Below are 21,173 nucleotides of genomic sequence, written 5' to 3' on the forward strand. Positions count from 1 at the left end.
TGGTGGAGTCTGCACTGAGCCAAAAAGAGTAAACTTTGAATGTTCTTGATGATGTGACTCAGATTCTCAGTCAGTGTCTATCATAACTCACAAAGTTACTGTTTCTTCACCCTAGCTGAATGTCTGACCCAGTTTTTTACAGGTTTACACCCTCCCCATATATATATGTAATATGTATATATAATATAAATCAACTGCAGTTATTTTTGAAAATCATTACATCTTCATGATTTCTCAATCAATTTCTTTAATCTGTCAGATATCTCGTGGTGTCTTCGAAGAAATGAAATATCTGGAGCTCATGATAGTCAATGACCATAAAATGGTAAGTATATCAATTCAAGGGTAATCTTCCTTTTGGTGATAGTTTGTAGGTTGATGCACAGCATTGTGCTGCATAAGCTACTTTTGGGTCCAATATTTTGTTTATCAGCAGCTATTAACAGCTGTACTGTAAGACACAGTATAGGCCATAATACCTAATGAAGCTTAGTGTTGCCTAAGATTTTCTACAGCAATTATATATTCAAAATAAATCTGAAACACCTTGGTATCATATGGATAATTTAGTATGCCCATAACCAGTGAAGTAAAGCAACAAAACATTTATGTCCAGAACCAACACACTAAATGTTCTAAAATTACATCTTTAAAGTTATATAGAAAGAGGTCAGAATTTGTTACTTTGAGTTTAGTTTTACTAAATTAAATTTTAATGCAGCAAAACATATAGACAAAACTCTCATGGTTGTTCTTCCTGGGTATTCTGCACTTATGAACAGGATTCATAATGAAGTGCAGGATAAGTTGTTTGTTTGATTGAGAAAGTGGTTGCCATTAAAAAAATCCCAGGAGCAGGGGGAGGAAAGCCCACTTTTTTCCCATTTTTTTCTTGAAAGATAACTGGAAAATGTCAAGCGGAGTGACATTTGTGTGAGCAAGACTTTTTTTTAAAAAAAAAACAAATTCTGTTGATAAACCAGTTTTTGTTTATTTTATTTGCAAGTAAAGAGATTGCTGTGTCTCTCACTCTATGGCATGTTTTCCCAATGCTTTATGTTGTTGTGGGCTCTTTTGCCAATACTGAAGAATAATTTTTAAGAGTAAGAAGCAGCTAATATCAGAACAGGATGCAGTAATTTGTACGTGTTCTAGTGCTGAATAGAAAGATAATATACCCTTCCATCATCTGTCTAATAAATCATAGAAGTGGTCTGGGCAAACATAACCTATGTTTGGAGGTTAACGGTGTGGAGGGAATTTGAGTGGGTGGAAAGCGTAGGACAGAATTTCTTGAGTTGTTCTCATTTGTAAAGCTACCTGGTAGAAAACTACTGTAAGAGTGTTCAGGTGTTAGTTGTTCAGCAGTAGGGCACAATAAATGAAGTTATGGCTGTTGTGTTGTCTTGTTTGGTGTCTGTGGTTGATGTTCCTTACGAAGAGAAAATCTTTCTAGTCTTTCTGTTTCCTCTGGCCTCTTGTATTACAGACAAACTTAAAGGACAACTGCTCTGTTCACTACAGTGGTTACAGACACTAACTGTTGTCTCCCCTCACGCTTTATTTGTTAGAATTTTTGACCACAAGAGTTGTCAGTGACTCAGAAGCAGATAATAAATCTTTTCAAGGAATAAAATGGATGTACTTAAGGAAGCGTTCACAATTAAGCGTCACAGCTTGCCAGTCCAGGAGCTCACTAACTGTACTTTCAAGGTTTTCTACTTACCAGGAGAGGGCAGGTTTCCCCTGCAGCAAACGTCTGTGTTGGAAGAAGTATCTTAAACCTCTTTGACCATTGTGTTAAGTGGTAAATACTATGTATTTCCACATTTTACTTTCCTGTAGCAATAAAGACACAACTAAATATGTTTAATTAGGTTGTTGCACTTTTTACTGGCTTAGATTAATTTCTGGTTTAGGAGCTGTGTTTAAACATATTATGTGGTATATTGCTATTGATTTTAGCATTTTAGTACTTTCACAAAAACCAAGAACATTTTCCAAAGCATATTGTTTTACCTTTCCACTTCTGGAAAGGTTTGGGATTGACTCAAAACATGAAGCCAAAGCTGCCCTTTCCCCCTGTCCCGTTGTCATGGTTCCCTAGGGAGCAGAGTCTTGTGATGTGTACATTCCTCTCAGTGTACATCCTAAGCATCTACTAGCACTGTACCTGAAAATGCTTTGTTTTGAGAATAGTTATAGGGGAATGGGTCTCTGCAAACCTATGTTGTAGGATCTTTGGGTGTTAAAACCTGCCATGGTTGTGCTGAAGCATTGTGGAACCTAACAGTGAATAACTGCATTTGTAAAAAAAATTATCTTCCTGCAGTCAAATGAGTGTCCCCATTAAGTTTGATGAACTTTTTTTTATTTCTATGGCATTTCATCCTTATAAAACTAGGTTGATTGTGCAAAAATAAGTTGAATTTAACAGAATGGCAAATTTATCATCTAATAATATAGTGTGTTTGTGTGGGTGACACTTCTTCTTTCAATTTCAGAAACAGATTATTTAATTTTAAAAACATAGTTACTTTCACCTTTACACAAAGAATAATTTTGGAAAATGGGGCATTTGTCTGTTTTGTAATTCTTCACTAGATGCTTTCAACCAGTAGTTAAAATTAGTAAAAGTTTTTTTGTGAATACTTTTTTCCCTCTTTGTTCTAAGCAATTTTATGTGCCTTTTCTGTGAAATTTTAAAGACTTATTTTTCTGTCTGCAAATCATATTGTGTAATGTAGTTTTGGTTTATAATTTTACAGTTTCCTGAAAGCGATGGATTCATGTTCAGATACCATAGCTGCATCTCTAAAAAATTTGACTTAGAACAGAAGGGACTTGTGGGGCAGGATGAGGAAAGACATGAAACCATTGTAATGCAATGCACAGAAATTAGGAGGCAGAACTTCTAATACAGCTCATCTAAGTCTATAAAAATAGAAAAAAAATTAAAGTTAAAATTTAAGATATTCAGCTCAACTCTTTTCACATTCACATATTTACTTTTACTGTGCCCTCCCTCTTCCATTTTGTCTTTTGGTATAACTAATACTACTTGTCATAAGAGTCTTGTGCTGCTGTGGAGAAAGCATGGCTTTGCAAAGAGCTGTGCAGAGGACAAGTGGTAAATGCTTCATCTTCCTGTCTTATAGTCATGGAATGTGTCTAGGACAGTCTGATAGGTAACTCATCAAGTTAAGCACACTTTTAATGGGCACAGTATCCTTTCAATCTTGAGCTCATGTTTATTTTTATCTGTAATTTTATCTCAAACATTTGAACTCTCTTTATAAATAGGATATTTCTTGAGGCTAAGTGCTCCTTTTACAGATGTGAAAGGCTGTCTAGCATACATGGCTGCCTTTATTTTCCAGGGATTCTTGAATGTGAGATGTAGGCTATGATTTGAAAAGCTTTTTGAGGTTTTCCTTTACTCTTTTTTAAAATATTAATTTTCCTTTCATGCTGTAAAAATAAAGAATTAGTAATAAATATTTAAGTTCTTACTGTGTTCTACTTTCTTTTCTCCTTTTAGTTCAAAAGGCACCGTTCTTCAAATGCATACACAAACAATTTTGCAAAGTCTGTGGTAAATCTTGTAGATGCTGTAAGTATCCATGTTTCCTCTGAACACTGATTCACTGACTTTTAGTTTAGTAAAAAAGTTAACATTTTCAAATACCAGGATAAAAAAAAAAAGCAGCTATGAAAATTACATTTTAAAGTGCATTTCCAGTTCCTCTGCAGAAGAATAGCCTGGGGTGAATGTATGAGAAACCACCAGATTTTCCATGGCATTTTTCTCAAGCTTTCAGCTGCCAGAGTTTGCCCTTAGCAGAGGTGATTTCAAACTTAAAGGAGATTTCAGTATCTGTCACCAATTAAGAATGATATTTAATCAAGTTTAGATTTGTGAAACAAATCCAACCACGAGTGTTTGAAACTGGGAGTATAGTCCACAAAGAATACACATATCTACTGGGAGAAAAAGAGTGCGAATAAAAAATTCTCCTTGATAAATCTGTATTTGTAGCTTAACAAACAAAATCCCACTGTAGTACATTATAAATGGGTGAAAGTGACACAGGTACCATACTTGTATCTGTGACTAAATTTAGAACAATTTTGCATACAGCACATAAACTAAAAGTAATATTTGTGGTAAAATTTGATTTTCTTCCCACTTTTTGATACACATGTGGTGACCACACATTTCAGCTCTGTTTGTGGTGAAAACAGGATTGATTCTCTAGTAATTATGAATACAAAGGCTACCAAATGCTGACTGAGTCCCTTTTCCATGTGACATGATTGCTACCAATGGAACCGTGTGATATGATTGAGTGCAAAACATTGTCAACAATTTGTTCGGCTCGGAGGAAGCAATATGGTCTTTGTTCCTAGTATCTTACATATAAAGTATACTGTATATATGTTGAAAATCCAGGTGAATATATTTATAATACATGAAATATGGGAAGTGTTTTGGAATATTTTTCTGTAATGGTCTGAAAATGCCAGTAGTCTAAAGAAAAGTTACTAGAGCAGGTAAAAATGTAAATAATTGAAATAATATTTCTCCAATTTATATTGTATATTCCCAAGGAAAAAGTGGCATTTTTATTTTTTCTCATCTGATCATTACTTCTTTGTATTTCTTCTGCATTTTAACAAAAGTTATTTCATCTGTCTTTCCTTTCTCTGACTATTCCATCTGCTTTTCCATTTTTATTTGCTCTGTGTGTGTGTATGCAGAAACATTCAGCTTCACTCCAGCGTAGAATTCAGTCCCCTTATAGAGATCTTCCAAAATGGCATCTTAATGGCCTTTTCTTTAAATAAAGCATGAAAAAGAGGAGGAATTTCTGCCTTGTTATTCCCCTGTGTCCATAGGGAGTGGGCTGTATTTCTTACTGATTTATTATTGGGAAAAGGATCCTGACTTTCAGAGGCTTTCAGGTTCTCTGCTCCCTCTTCCATTCTTTCCTTCCTGTTTACTTCAGGAAATAGTTTTCCTCTCAGCAAGCAGAAGTAAAGTCTTTATTGATCGACCCATATGTAATTTCAGGGGCGTTAATTTTATGGATTTTTCTCATTTTGTATACCATTTTCTGTGTATGTTGTCAGCCTGTCTTCCTCAGATTGAAGCATTTTTTTCCTTCAAGGGTCTTGGACAAAATTGAGCTTAACTAGTTGCTCTCTCCTGCTCTTACATTTATTGTCTTTTTTTTCCTGAGATGAATATTTTACATTTACTTTTTAATAAGGATAATGCTGTCCTGATACAAAAGACCAGCTTTCTAGTCAGGGTGGATAAGGAATGCATCTTTTGTAGATCTGAAAGTTTTGCATAGCCTTAGTAAAATTTGACAGTTTTTTTACCTGAGCCTAAAGAGAGTAGCAGTGTTATGTCAGAATCAAGTATTATGCACAAAGTTAAAAAGCTTATTTTAAAACTGTTTTGTTATTTTTAGGACCTGATTGTTGTTTCCTTGTCTATTACTACAGTTAGATTAAAATTAATAGAAAAATTAGTAGTTTTACTTAATCCTCACATTGCTTGAGTGGTATTAAGTGATCATACTATATAAATGGAAATCAAGCATTATGTGAATTGAATTTTGGATGTACTGAGAAATTATTTAATCTCCACTTAAGGATTTTCTTTGGCTATTCTTTGTCTTTGAGATCTTCCTTTTTTTTCTTTGAGATCACCCAGTGTACCTTTACATTTCTTCTTTGCTGATTTTTGTACAGGTTTTCTGCAAAACTCAGTGGCAAAATTATTTGACATGAGAATTTTAAAGAAAATGAAGGGGCTAAAAAAAAAAGAAAGAGCAGCAAGGGATGTTCTTGTCCTCTAAAATATAAAATTTAAGTTGATCAGAATATCAACTTCTAGGAAATCCAAGGCATTTCCAGCTAACTGTTTCCCCATGTTTTCCTCCTGCTTTATCCCTCTTGTCCTTCCGCTTTACTCTTACTGGCTAACTGTGCATGTTTGACCCAGTGTTCTACTCCTGTGCCTGTCCTGTCTCTGCCCTCAGATATACAAGGAACAGCTGAACACCAGGGTGGTTCTTGTTGCTGTGGAAACTTGGACAGACCGAGATCGTATTAATATTCACCCGGACCCTCTGCAGATGCTCCACGATTTCTCCAAATACCGACAGCACTACATCAAACAGCACGCTGATGCTGTGCACCTGCTCTCGTATGTACCATTATGTGATGGCTTAGAATATCAGTTTTATACTTTCCTCTCTACTTGTCTCTTCTTTCATACTTTTTTGCTCAGTATATTCACTATATGAATCAAATCTGCCTTACTTAGGAAACTTAATCCATATGTAACATGTTAGCCTGCTTTTAATAGGTGTGGTATATGCCATGGTCATGTTGATGTACATCTATAATGAAATTTGAATGCCTTTAAAACCTGGAGACAATATCACATATTTGAAGTGTCTTCTGATGAGCCCTTAAGGACACCTAGCTTTGCTAATCAGGTGTGTAATGTACTGCTTTCCCAATAAAGATCAGGAGAGGGCAGAGTTGACAGTATTATGTGTTGCCACAAGAGCGTTCCAGTTAGCATTTATTCACACATGTAGCTGCATAGATGATTTGTTAGTGGAAGGTCTCCTCCTTTAGAACTGGCATGAATTGTTCTCTGAGACACAATGCATTTTGAGGGCAAATTCCACTTGCATCATTAGGCACAATTTCAACCTTGAACAAGTATTTTTTTTGCTTCACGGCATTGTAAGCAAAGAGCAGGAAATGTGTGTTCCCCTGAGCAACATAAAGATCTTAAGCCACCTCCCAGCAGCATGACATACTATGAGGATGAAGTGACAAATGTCTTCCATGGGATTCTCCTATAATTCATCTTCTGCAGAGGAGGATAAAATTAAGGGTTGAAGAATTTCCTCTGGATTTCCCTAATACAGGCATCACAACACAATGCTAATTGCATTCTTGTTAACGTAGGCAAAGTGCTGCTGACATGCACTCCTAATGATTTTCATGCTTGTATCATGTTTCTTGCTGAGGAATTTGCCAGCGAGAGCAAACAGGTTCTTCTCAGTGGCGCATGGTGAAAGGTACCAAATACAACCTGAAATACAGGAAGTTCCATTTAAACATAGGGAAAACGCCATTTCACTGTGAAGGTGGTCAGATGCTGGAACAGGCTGCTCTAAAGAGGCTGTGGACTGTCTATGCTCGGAGATATTCCAAAGCCAGGGGAACACGGTCCTGAGCAGCGTGTTCCAGCTGAGCCTCCATGGAGCAGGGGGGTTGAGCTAGACCGTTTCCAGAAGAGCCTGTCAGCCTCAGCCCTTACTGAGATTCTGACTACTGTAAAGGCTCTGGATGTAAGCGTTTGTTTAGGCTGCAGTCTGAAAGTTCTGATGGCTGTCAGAATGTTCTGAAAAGTAAATATATACCTGTATGGAGTATCCTGTCATTTAAAAAACCAATAATTTTAGAAGATTAGGGTCATTTGTAGATCATGCGAGGTCACTGTAGGTCATTTGTAGGCGGTGTAGATTTATTATTACGACTATGAAGTTCAAATAGGTATCATTCATAGTAATTTAGAGGCATTTTATAAAATAATTTAGGTCTTCCAGATTACTTAACTAATTATTATATCTAAATTATTTGGGGCTTATTAACAATAATTGAAAGTAGGCAGGGTTAAAGAACAGTATTAAGTTACTTTCCCTTTAGGCATACTTCTCAGTGTTTTCATTTGGAGTTGAAACTAGAACTTGAATTGGTTTGGATTAAGATCATAATTAAAAAAATTCTCAACACTGATACATTTCAGAACAGCATTCCTTCCTGACAGATTATAAATTGGAGCATATTGTTAACTTTTTAAAGAAATGTGATCATTTTATTGTCTTAGGAGTCTGGTACTCTAGCTTTCTGTGCTTGGTTTGCTGTGGGTTAAGACCGATTCTGACTCTACAAAATAAAAATAATAATTTTCTCTAAGCTTTCTCTTTCAATGTTGGTATTCTGTTTGTAAGCTTTCAGTTGCTTTTGATGCTACAAGAAGATGTATATACATGCAATCTATCATAGTATGTGTGAGAGTATGATCTTTAAATAAGCTCTTGGTGCCAATGTCAATGTGTTATATTTTCTTCATTTCTATCTTCTTGTAAGGAATGTGACATTTCATTACAAAAGGAGCAGCTTAAGTTACTTTGGAGGGGTTTGCTCTGTGGCCAGAGGAGTTGGAGTAAATGAGGTAATTTTTTTTTCATTACTAAGGTGAAATGAAATAGAATCTGCACATTGTAACTTCTGAGTTTATGTATTTCAGTATTCAGGGCTTTAAAGATAATTTATATATTAAAAAGTTAGGATTCTCACAGCCAGCCTTCTTGATCATCATTAAACTACTACTCAGTGTACTTTTCTTTTTAAAAAGCATTTTTCCTGTCTGCATTATTGTCTTAATAAGAATTTAAATTGGCTTTTAATATATTTGACAGAAATTTAGACCCAAAAATCTCCAGAGTGTTTGAAACTCAGCACTTAATATTTTTTTGGGTCCTCTCACTGTAAGAGGCTTGGTCTTCTGAGGTGCCAGTGATATGTAATTCTTCCTGAATTTTTTTAACATTGAAACTAGAAAAAAACTGTCCTGGTGTATTGAATTTTTAATTATTATTATTATTATTTTATCTCAGTGTAATGTTAAATTGATAATTAAAGTCTCCTGTTTTAAGATGGGTTAATCATACTATACAAAAGTGCATTATATATATATCAAATAGACTTCTTTCTTTAGGTTAACCAGCAGGGAGAGATTCCCTGTGGTTAAGGGAGGAAATTTTTTTCTGTTATGTTAAACTCAACTTTACTGAGTTTATTTTCCTTGTATGGACACAGAATTGTGATTGACGGTACTGAATTACTGAAGTAGTAGGTACGTGGTAAGCCAGAATGAGTCACTGTAGTGTTGTTACAATAATTAATTTTTTCTTTTTTTCTTTTTTTTTTTTTTTTAATTTGCTCCCCTTGAAATGCAGTATGGCCTGCCTTTGCCCATGGCACAGGAACTAGCACAAAGTCTTGCTCAGAACCTTGGAATACAATGGGACCCAGCTACAAGGAAACCGAGTATGTATATGGACTCAGAGTCTTCTTTTGTCTTCTTAGCTAAGCATATAAACTCTTCCTTTGTAATGTTTGAAAGAAATGCCAAAATTGCTGTAACTGTAGAACAAGAAGTGCTGCTTTTGGAAATATATGCACTAGGATTTGAGTTTAACCAAAATAAGAGACACAAGTTTAGCACTTACTTGGCAATGACCTCAGTGATGTCCTGTGTCAGGTGGTTAGATTCATAACCAGCATTCAAAGGTATATTGGTAAAAACGCCATTTATTTAATTTAGAACTCCTTTTCTATCATAATGGAATCTGTAAATCTTATTACACAATCACTGACTTCTTAAAATACAAAAGTACCTGACTTATAATTGAAGAAATGATAAGGAGCTGTAACCTAGTCCAGTGTGACGTTTGCTCAACTTGTTATTTTGCTGCTTCGCAGCCAGATTAGATTTATGTGGCCTTAACACATGTAGTGTCAGTACAAAATCTGCTGCAAAGCCCTTTTTGAGGCTAAAGAAAATTGTTGGGTTTTTTTACTTGCATTTTGTGAGCAGTTTGGCTACCTTTTCTCTTTGTTTCCTCTTCAAAAATATGAGTTATAAAGTTGACTTAATTGTGGAATCACTTCAAAAATCTGTGGATTAGAAAACAATGTTTAGGGAATGTTGTTTTGTAAAGCATTGGTTTTGAATTGTGTAAACTGACAAATTGCTAAGACATTTTCTATATCATTGTTTTTGATAACAGGTAAAACCGAGCTCATTTAGTTTGGAAATCAGAACATGTTTTTAACTGTAAGATAAAGGTTTTTGATATGATAGTTTAGTTTCCTTATTTGGATGTCCTTTATAGAGAAGGATTAGTAAAAGACCTGGATAGAGCAGAAATAACCATAAAAATTATCTGTATATTTCCCATGGACAAGCAGTGTGGTTTTCCAGTAGCAATTACAATACAGAACGTTTCTTTTTAAAAATATTACTTCTTTGGTAGATAATTTTATGCGTAATTTGTAACTTCTGTTTTACCAACCATAAGGTGTTGATCCTTTACTTTTATGTTATGAATTTGGTCACTGTTGACTTACATGCTATAGCTGTAAGTAAACTGTAAATCCATTTTCATTCAACTACTTTTTCCAATGAATGTTTGATTGGCTGTTTCACATATTACTATTAATAATTCTATTATTAAGAAGAACTGGCCTGTCCAGGAACAATTCTCTTTCAGGGTGTTCTGCATACTTTTTAGGGAGGAGGAAATGCGAATATTTTAAATCTTGAATACTAAGTGTACTGCACACAGCCTTGTGCTGCCTGTTTTGAGAGCATGTAGGGAAGAACATTGCCAGCTATTTTTAGCTTTCTGTACTGCCTGAAACTTCGTGCTGAGACTAAGAGGATGCACATATGGTAATTTGAAAGTACCACATTTATTAAGTATATTAGTATGTCTTGAAGTGGACTGGTTTCCTTCTTGGGGCTAAAGTTTGTACAGCCAAGCAACCATCAGATCTTTGTATAATTAGTCAAGGTCCATTTTTATAGTAAGTACTTTATATTTATTGTAAACATGTTTATAACTTCTTTCCTTTTCTGTTGTATTTTGGTCTTGTCTGAGAAGAGTGTGACTGCACTGACTCCTGGGGTGGTTGCATCATGGAGGAAACAGGGTATGTCATAAATGCCAGTAATTGAGGACTCTGGAATGAGTTCATAGTTTACATTATGACAGAAATATTTATATATTGGGTTTTATCCATGTGTTTTAATGCTAATAAGTGAAAAACTAGAAGCAGTTGGAACTCAACCTTAGCTAAATGGTCAGTGAACTCTGAGGGGGAAGCACATCTCTATGGGAGGAATTTCATTGCCCTCTACCCTCACACACTGCCAAAGATTCTTTTCTCTATACTGTAATTGATTAGAAAAGGGTAACTTTTGAAACATAGGATTTTGAGTCTTATAAATCACTTCCTGGCAGAATCATCCTCACTATGGAAGCTTGACTGAAAAAATCAGGAAGAAAACTATCTACAAATAAGATAGAAGGAGCTTAGTTTCTTCATATGGTATTTGGAAATTGGTCCTTCAGGAGAATAACTGGGTGGCTTCCCTGTAGACTTGCAATTGTCAGCCACTGTATCAACGCAACAGAAAATCATTCCATAAGTTTACTTCTGGAATCCTAAGTAAGACATTGATCAGAATAGATACTGGCTTCCTTCCCGTGGTGAACTCATCAAAGTATCAGCCTTGAGCTGATACTTTGTATCAGCTGCTACTTTCAGTAGCAGTAGTAAAGATATTCTTCCATAGAGAAGGTAACAGTATACAAAAATGCCAGGAGCAAATAGTCACCCAGGAGCTGAAAAAGGACTGACTAATGAAATGAGCGAATAATTAGCTGCAGTTTCAAGCCTTTTCACTTAACCACATCACTGAGGCTTCAGAAGGCGTTTTTTGTATATAGAACAATTCAGTAGGGATATGGCAGCTTGGCAGCAGTGAGCAGCTAGGAAAGGGTAAAGAACCTCCTTACGGCATGGCTACCCTAATCTTTAACAGTGTGACTAGATCTTATTCCCAGATCTCAAAACATGACTAATACAAATATCAGACCGTTTCTGTGTGAGAAATTACTGATAAAGTACGTTTTCATTAGTCTGGGAAAAAGATGGAAGTGAGGAAATGTGAGAGAAGTCTGTAACGTCATGAACAAGTGATTACTATTTCTTCCAGTGTAAGAACTAGGGAGACATGAAATGAGATTAGCAAATATGACATTAAAAAATGGAATGAAATTATTCTTCTACCAGTCTGTAAATAATCTGTGAAACTTCTTGCTATAGCATCTTGTAGATGCTAAAAACAAACACAAGGGGACACTGGATTGTGCATGCAATCGACAAGATGCATAGCAACTATTATGAGAGTGTATTTTCACCTTATTGAGAAGATTAGAAGACTACAGTTTTATATACTTTACACCCATAAAGTAGATATATAAAAATGCAAAGTGTTTTAAACCTTTTTCTTTTGTTCTGATTTTATTGTTTGAGAATAAGACTGAGCTGTCATACTGTTGCACACTGTGGTTGTAAGAAACTGGGATTTACAGTATTAAATGTAAATTACCCCCTTCCAGTAACTGGTGGTGTTTGAAGTCATTTACTCAGCTAATTCTTTGCCATTTTAGGGTATACCATTCCAGGAAATTCTCCAAATGCAGCATTGCAGAATACAAAGAATTTTTACTTCGTGGGGGAGGTGCCTGTCTTTTTAACAGGCCAACAAAGGTAAGAAATCAGTTGGTAGTCAGCACGTCTGCCAAACATTGCAGTGAAAATGTAATAATTTACTAATATACATCTGTTCTAAAGTTTATTCAGATGTCTATGTGGGTAATTTCTCTAGGTTGTTTGTAATTAGCTGCCTGTTCATTCCTTTAACATTTAAAAATAATGTTGAGAGGAACACAACTTGTTTTCCATCAATTCTTCATGGTGAAATAACGACAAATATTGCAGTTGATTTTTCACAGCTAGCTAAATCCCCATCAGCATAAATGCACTACTTATTAAGCTGGAAGCAGTGCAAAATAAATCCAGAAGTGAGGTCATAGTATGTGCTTCACATACACTCAATTCTTGGACTTTTTGCCTGAGGTTGTTAAAAAGATTGAAAATTACCACATTAGGAAATAAAAATCAATCCATAGCTCATTTCATGTAGACAGTAGTAGCTCATGGTTGTTTTCAAAGTTAACTTCATTTCATTTCAGCTGTACATCTAGCAAACCCTGTAATTCATAACTGTTTCCTTGTACCATCTAATGCTTTTTTTCACCTAAAAACTTAGCAAGGTCATAGTTTTTTTCTAAGGCAATGTTAGCATGACATCCTTCTAAAGCGGAGTAGTATAAAAATATTCCATGTGGCTCTTTTTGCCAAGTAAGAGCAATCCAAAGCATTAATATTCTATTTAATCATGGTGTCAAACTTGCTGTCCTTGTGGAATTTAGTATCGCATGAGGCTATTAGGCTGTTCTGTTTACTCTCCTGTATCCCTTGGTAGACCATCACCTTGCATGATTAACTAAAATCAGTTTGACTTGTTTGAGTGGTTTTTATCTTTTCCAGGGTAGCAATCTTTGCTTATAGAATAAGAATGTAAGAATTTTTACAGGAAGGAGTAAGTAGGGAAATAGAAAAACACAGCTTCATTTTTTAATGGTAGTTATCTAGCAAAGTAATGTGAAGAAGTTGTCAACTCTATACAGAAAAAAAACCTGATTTACTTTGGGAAAATGCTCCCAGGGTAATGGTCTTTATACATTATCTGTGTCAGTGTTTTACAGCTTTGAAGTGCTTTGAGGAAAAAAATAATCATACAATGCTTAGAATCCTGTTATTTGGAGGTTAGGAGTTAAGGCTCAAAATGGTGTGTTTAATTCTTAGGTAAACAAAACAGAGTTCTTGTTAAGCAGTCACTTCTTTAAATTACAACCTGAGTTATGTTCTGACATATATATGAACATTAGATGGTTCCTGATTAATACCACAGGAAATTTGTGTGTGCATGCTTGTGTTCTGTAATTTCTTGTTTGACAGAGAACTGAATTTCAGTTTCGGAGTAAGAGCTCTTGCTGTTTCCTCTGAAGTGTAATAGAAACAGTGGCTTATGGAGGGGGAAGGAATGAGAGATTTCAGTGGTTTTTTAATCATGACAACATTGCTACTGAAGAAGAGTACATATGGGTATTGCTTCAGTATAGTTTTGCTTTTGGTACACAAAATTGTAGGTGCTATTGATTACGTATGTGGTTTATGCAACAAAAGTATAATGTTTTATTTGTTTCTTATTAGGCATTATGATTCCCCACTGCCCTCCCCCCCCCCCCCCCCCCAAAGTCCTCCAAAGAACAATTCCATCCAAGTTTATGTATCACTGGTATTATATGTTATGTTTCATATCTGCATGATCCTCAACAGCTTCCTTCCACTAGAAAGAACATTTACTTGCATCTTTCACTCTTATCTAGCTGTAGATTTATCTGTTCTCATTTTAACTTAACTTTTAACTTCTCATTTCAACCATGTTCTAGTGAATGTGTTTCTGCTACTAATATCCCAGTTAAATTGGAGATTCTGTATATTCTTACTTTTACTATTGCTTTAAAGTAGAATTATAATTGATAACAGACAAGCTTTTTTCAAAATTATATCTTTGACAAGACTGAAAAATACCTTTAATCAGAATTATGATATGTGAAATCAGTATAGAACCTATATCATCCTGAACTGTAGAATTTATCTGTATTGTATATGTCTGGTCCTAGGATTAACTGTTTAGTATCTGTATGTGGTTGCATATAACTTACTAATAAGGCACATAGAACTTCTTTTTGGCGGTGTTTTTTAATGGTTGTTATTTTCATGCACAAACATGGTGCACAGGAATAGACAGTAGCTAATTGCATGAGCAAGAATGGGTACCTGAGTAGATCCCAGACATGATATTGCAGACTAATTTCTTGAGGGAATTGTCAGAGAACTGGAAGTATATAGAACAGGAATGAAGTTCAGATATTGTCCCCTTGTGTGTCATTGTAGTGTCTCTCTGTTTATCATCATTTCCTGAGATCAGTATTGTCCTAAAGAGGACTAGCATCCATGTGATTTAGCTGTACATCTTTCATGTCTGATCAATTCTGAATAGGAGCACTTGAAAAACACGCTGCCTTTCCCATTGCCAAAGCACGGCACGTGACAGCATGTGTCTGTAGCACCACAGAAATGGGTTGTGTGTGACAGAAAAGTCATTTGACACTAGTTTTATTCTTACTTTGGGTTGGGGGCTTTTTTCTTTCAGCTCTTTGAGACCACAGAGTGTGGAAATGGATATGTAGAAGCAGGAGAAGAATGTGATTGCGGTTTCCGAATGGCAAGTTGAGATATATTACTCCACAAGTCTTTCTTACAAAATATGCTAAGATAAACTAAGTGATTGGTAAGGGAGGGGGGAAAGGTTATGAATATTTGTTTTTCTTATTGTTTGGGAACAATTTCATTAAAGCACCGTCTGAAAACATTTTTCTAAATGAGAATGAGTGCAAAGACAGAGAGTGTCCTCAAAACTGTTCCTGTCATACTAATGACAAGATGCAGCTGTTTCCCAGCAGTTTTTGATTTGCAATGTAGAAGTGATTTATCCCTTTACTTTTCCTAGATAATGTGTCTGGAGTAGGAGACTCCATATTGATACTTTGGAGATAGGTGCCTGTGTTTGGACAGAACAAGTAAACTGTTGTTTTCTTCTCTATTCTAGGAATATTCCAATAACGTTTCTGCAAAAATCTACCCTGTAGATTTGAATCCTAGCTCTAGTATTTAAATATAATTGTATCCATAATTAGTTTTCTTAATCTTTTTTTTCTGCCTTGAATATGATTAAGCAGCATGCATTTGGCACAGCTGTTCCACACCTATGAAGAGGCTTCAGAAGATGTAAATCTCCATGTTGCTATAGCATTATATTATCCCTTTACTTCAGTACTTGAGTATTGGAAAGTTTTCTTCCAGATGATAATTTCAGGTCATCAGTGCTAAACTGAATCTTTTGTTGGCTGCTATGTAATAGTTTGTTGGAAAGATCAGGAAGAAAAAACTAGCTGAAAATGAAAAAACAAACTTTTGCTTAATATTTTCTTCAGGAATGCTATGCAGACTGTTGTAAGAAGTGCTCTCTTTCTAATGGAGCTCATTGTAGTGATGGACCCTGCTGTAATACATCATGTCTTGTGAGTGTTGCTGCCTTATATCTATTGTTCTTTTCGGTTGTCCATGGTCACGTGCAGCCTGTTAAAGTTCTGAGTGTGTTTTATGAATGAAAAGGAACAGCTTGTGTGGATATAATCTTAGTCCTGAACTATATTTTTCATTTTCTAGTTTTTCCCACGAGGTTACGACTGTCGATATGCAGTGAATGAATGTGATATTGCAGAGTTCTGCACTGGGGATTCTGGACAGGTATGTGTGCAGAACCCTTCTCTGCTTACACTGTTGATGCTTGTTTGTACTCTTTTTTGTGTTCATTCAAGAGGAAAACTGGATTAACAAACTGCACGTTCATATACTCAAAATGATGGGGTATGTGGGTGAGTATTTCTTAATACTAACAAAAAATTTTAAACGTAAGAATGAACTATTGTAAACTCACAAAAATAATCTAAGTGGACTCATAATAAGACTTCTGTAGGTTTATTTGGTTTTTTTACTGCTCATGGGGTTTTGTGTATAATATTTCTCTTTGCCTGGTCTGTAACTTAAATAATACAAATATACTTCAAATTTGAATGTATTCAAAGGTAACAGTAAGATTTTATGAAATAAAATAGTTAAAAATATAGATGTAGAAAATTACAGTTAATTGAGTATAGAAGCATAGAATCGTTTAGGTTGAAAAAACCTTTAAGGTCATCGAGCCCAGGCATTACTCAGCACTGCCCAGTCCACCACTAAACCACGTTCCTGAGTGCCACATCTACGTGTCTTTTAAATACCTCCAGGGATGGTGATTCTGCCACTTCTCTGGGCAGTTCCAATGCTTGACAACCCTTTCGGTGAAGAAATTTTTCCTAATATCCGATCTAAACCTCCCCTGGTGCAACTTAAGGCAGTTTCCTCTCATCCTGTCCCTTGTTACCTGAGGAGAAGAAACCAACCCCCACCTGGCTACAACCTCCTTGTACTCTTGTAGAGAGTAAGAAGGTCCTTGCAAGCCTCCTCTTCTCCAGGCTAAACAACCCCAACTCCCTCAGTTGCTGCCTCTAAGACTTGTATGAAGTGTTACGTTTTTTAAGGGTGTGCATGTGTATGAGAATTTTAAAAGTTGTGGATCTTATTATGCATTTCTCCTGCAAACAGTTCGCTAATACTCAGAAGTTTAGGAATAAACAGCAACCAATATGTTTTAACTTGAATTCTTTTAAACACTGAACATTCTGCACATTTTCTGTTTTCACAGCAACTTTGATACTTTAGGTGATACATGCACCCTTTCACTGAGTATTTATATATTTATTCTATTTATATGAACTCCAAGTTTATATGAGAATTTCATAACTGGTGCAGTCATCTGCTGCATCAAGCTCTTAGCTTTGGAGAAATAAGATTCAGGATGGATCACATTCTCTTCGGGCACTGGCTGTAATTATAGATGCCAATAAATTACAGTACCTTTTTTTAATTTTATCATCTAGGGCACCCATACTTCCAGATAAGTAGCTATTGCTGGTATTTTATTGTAAATCTTTTATTCTGTAGGTAGAGCATTCTTAATGGGAGGGAGAAGGGCTTTCTCAAGCTAGAAGGCTGCCCTCAGAGTACTGGCTAATATGGCACATTGCAGCAGCATACCCTTTCCAAATTTTCACAGGTCCATTTTAGATGAGGAAAAACTTCGAGAATGGTTTGCTCCTAGCTTTAGTAGTCTAAGGTTTCTGGACCAAAAAAGTTTCCAATGCCAAGAGAACACAAGAAATAATATCATAAAACCCCCCAAATCTCTGTAAGCAGTAGGCACCTAGGCTATAACTAGGTGCTTGCTTACTTTTGTAGTGGAGCTGAACTGAATGCAGTGGCAGCATTACAGACACGGCCCCAGTATTAGCTACCAAATGTCCTGTTACTGAACACCTTGTTTCCATTTTTCCTCAGCTCCTTAATTTTTACTTAGAATATACAGAAAGTTAGACTGGAACCGTGTATTTCATGGCTCAAGATGTTGATTATTTTCATTTGTATTTGTAACTATAAAGATTGCAGCACCAGTTATGTTCTCTACCCCCTTTATATGTTGTGTGGTTGTCTTAAACCCAGGAAAATTCCATATGTGATACTGTGATGTATTATTACAGGACACATAACAGTAAAAAATCTTAATTTTTTTCAGTGTCCACCGAATCTTCATAAACAAGATGGGTATGCCTGTGATTCTAATCAGGTATGCTATGTTTAAAATTGCACATCAGCATATAGAAACCAACCAAATACACATTTTTGTTTTGGAGTTGTTTTTTTTTTTTTTTTCAAATTCTGTATTCCATATTTCGTCATAAATTTTATCCTTTCAACATCAATGTTGCTTGTGCTTTATGCACACTATGAATAGTCCAGGATTCTACTTTAAATAAAATCCACTTGGTATCTCTACATTTTACATGTAGCTCTTTTATTACACTCCACATTAATAACTTCTTTATAACTGTGTAAAGGGGAAATATAAAGCAACTGCTGAAATGTCAATATGTATTGGACACCAACTGGCTTTGGGAATCTGGGCCAAAATGTGTACTCCATCTACCCAAATCCATGAAAACTGTTATAGATCCCAACATGTGTGTGAAGAGTCAAAATGAGACATTTGTCATGGGAGGGGAAGGAGATGAAGTAGTGTTCAGTTCTCATTGCTAACATCTTGTGTTTTGTTTAGGGTCGTTGCTATAATGGTGAATGCAAGACAAGAGATAATCAGTGCAAATATATCTGGGGATCTAGTAGGTTGACTTTAACTACCTTAAATGTATTTTATTTCTGGTTCATTCCTGCTTTTGTTTTGTATTTTCAGTATTTTTATTTTTTGTTCTTTTCTTTCTAAGTTAAAGTCTTCTGATCAGTAGAGTGAGTAGACTGCAGTGGGAAACTGTGGCTTGATTGCTGGGTGAAATTCTGTCTGGGAGTGGTGTCAGTGAGACTGTTCTGATGTGATGTGGCTGCAGACTTAGGTAGGGCAGCAAACGTTACCAGGGTGAGGGGGTTTGAGGATTTTTTGGTTACAGTTCAAAAACAGATGTCTTGAGTGTTTTTAAATGACAGTTGTCAATCCCATTATCCCGGCAATGGTTCATGCTGCTCCACCTTGCCTCTCTTTGCTGTAACATCCTACAAGTCAGGAAAATTAGTACATTATTAAATAGGCATATTACAGATTTAAGTCTAGAGGGGGTGAATGTTCTGTGTAATGACTTTGAGACAATTCAGCAGAGCCGAACTACCACGGTCTCCTGTACTCTGGCAGTTAATGTTTTCTTGTGCATCTTGTCTAATTATAACTGCCACTGAAACTACTCTGTCTTATTTATCTTTATTATTGTACCTTCCTCTATATATTGTTGTGGTTTTCTTTTTTCTTTTTTTTTTTAATTTATTTTTAGAAAAAACAAATGAGCTTCTTAGTAAATAATTGTGGGTTTGAAAACATATTTGTTCAGATTTTTACTCCTAAAAATAAGTAGAAATTACACTTTGGCTGTTCAACTTTTGTTTTGCTATCAACACCTGAAAAATAGAATAAAATAAGCATAGAGTTGATGTCAGAACATATGCTTATCATAAATGTCATATATAAAATCTTGGATCTTCTGAAATGCATATCAGGAATGACATCAGAGAAAACAACTAGATTTAAATCTATGTACAACTGTTATGAAGTTAACAAAATTAGACCACAGATAAATTTCATATGCAGAAGAAAATTCAGGCACTGTGGAGGCTACATTTTTAGAAGTTCAGAGCAAATTTTGAGTTATTGAGCATTAGTTAAAAAAGCCATCAGTAGGTATTTCAGTTTAGCCTGGTGGTTTCCTACTGTAGTCACTGGAAAATATGGTCTCTACACATACATGTGTGTTTAGATTGATGTTTTGTACTAAAAAAATTACAGAGAAGTGCTGCAATAAATTATGCAGGTTTCAAAGCTCTCATGTTGCCAGTGGAAAGCACGTTTCTTTTTTCTTCATCAATAGAGTCTTCAGGATCTGACAAATTTTGTTATGAAAAGCTTAATACAGAAGGCACAACAAAGGGAAACTGTGGAAAAGATGGAGACCGATGGATTCAGTGCAGCAAACAGTAAGTTCATCTTGGTAGAGATTATTTGTAATGTAAATAGATTGATAATGGTTTCATATTGTCTAATTTTTCTACTTTTTCTTGAATGCTTCAGCAGTTTGTTTTGCATTATTTTGAGTCTTCTTTCCCTCACAAGGTTTGCCTCTTGAAAAAGTTCCACTCTGACAAATCCATGGGTGACTCAGCAATACACTTGGAAAGAATTCCAGGTTTTCAGAAGAATATACTGACTTTAATTATTTCAGAGGAGCTGAGGGACAACACAACAAAAATGCACAAGTTTATAACGTACAAACACTTCAGACTTGGTAGTGATACATTAGGCTGCAGATGCACATGCTATTTTTGACTGCTCTAGGATTGATACCAGATTGTGCTGTTTCAAACTCATTCCAACCATTATTTTGATCAGAGAGGACCATTAGACATTTGGATGCTATAGAGAAAAGGGCTGATTCATTTGCGTGTGATCATTACTAGATGAATATTTGATTAAATTTACTTTTCTAGGTAATGATCATTAGTGGATAGACTTTAAAATTACAGTAAATAAATCAGAAGAAATTTAAGTATGCACATACAAATTTCAGTCTCACAATGGTGTTTTCCTTCTTTGACTATTTGATGTTTGTCAAGTGCCTTTCTTAAAAATTATTTTTCATATAGGATCATAAGGAAAGGAGTTGTTTAATGAATTGTTTAAAATATATTTAGATAGGAATAGTGTTAGTCTGATGTGCACATGAAAAATTTCATTTCTGTAAAAGCTTTTCTTTGTTGGTAGAGAGATGCAGGAAAATGATCTAACTGAAGAGCTATTTAAACAAAGCAGTTTTAACAAAGGCATTTTCCATCATTCATTTAGCTACTTCTGTGACTTAGGACAATTAGTATTAGCTGATATCCTTCTATTGAAGATATAAGAGTTATCTTGTGTATCTTATGTAAGATATATTGAAATATATTTAGATATAAAACAAAATAAAATAAAGCAGATTTTTAATGAAATTTTGGGCACACACAACTGCTAATGATTGTTATTATGGTTCTGTTGTCTTGCAAGGGAAATAAAATTCAATTAAAAATTCAAAAGTGACATTAATGTGTGGCATATA

At 35.3% G+C, this 21,173-nt stretch overlaps 1 protein-coding gene across 5 annotated transcripts in view; it reads left to right on the forward strand.

Moving 5' to 3' along the window:
• The window catches only part of ADAM23 (ADAM metallopeptidase domain 23), a 72,017-nt gene that overhangs the window by 29,573 nt on the left and 21,271 nt on the right, over positions 1-21,173 (forward strand). For all 5 annotated transcript variants that reach the window (XM_027731449.2, XM_027731445.2, XM_039389609.1 and 2 more), the window contains exons 9-21: positions 260-325; positions 3,542-3,613; positions 6,054-6,220; positions 8,188-8,272; positions 9,060-9,150; positions 10,770-10,818; positions 12,345-12,444; positions 15,020-15,091; positions 15,861-15,947; positions 16,096-16,176; positions 18,101-18,151; positions 18,641-18,704; positions 19,953-20,058. In XM_027731449.2, the coding sequence (XP_027587250.1) occupies positions 260-325; positions 3,542-3,613; positions 6,054-6,220; positions 8,188-8,272; positions 9,060-9,150; positions 10,770-10,818; positions 12,345-12,444; positions 15,020-15,091; positions 15,861-15,947; positions 16,096-16,176; positions 18,101-18,151; positions 18,641-18,704; positions 19,953-20,058 (1,091 nt within the window). The remainder of the gene's footprint in view (positions 1-259; positions 326-3,541; positions 3,614-6,053; positions 6,221-8,187; positions 8,273-9,059; positions 9,151-10,769; positions 10,819-12,344; positions 12,445-15,019; positions 15,092-15,860; positions 15,948-16,095; positions 16,177-18,100; positions 18,152-18,640; positions 18,705-19,952; positions 20,059-21,173) is intronic.

Source organism: Pipra filicauda, unplaced genomic scaffold (assembly GCF_003945595.2).
Source record: "Pipra filicauda isolate LSUMZ 115617 unplaced genomic scaffold, ASM394559v2 scaffold74_size2892960_pilon, whole genome shotgun sequence".
Lineage (NCBI taxonomy): Eukaryota > Metazoa > Chordata > Aves > Passeriformes > Pipridae > Pipra > Pipra filicauda.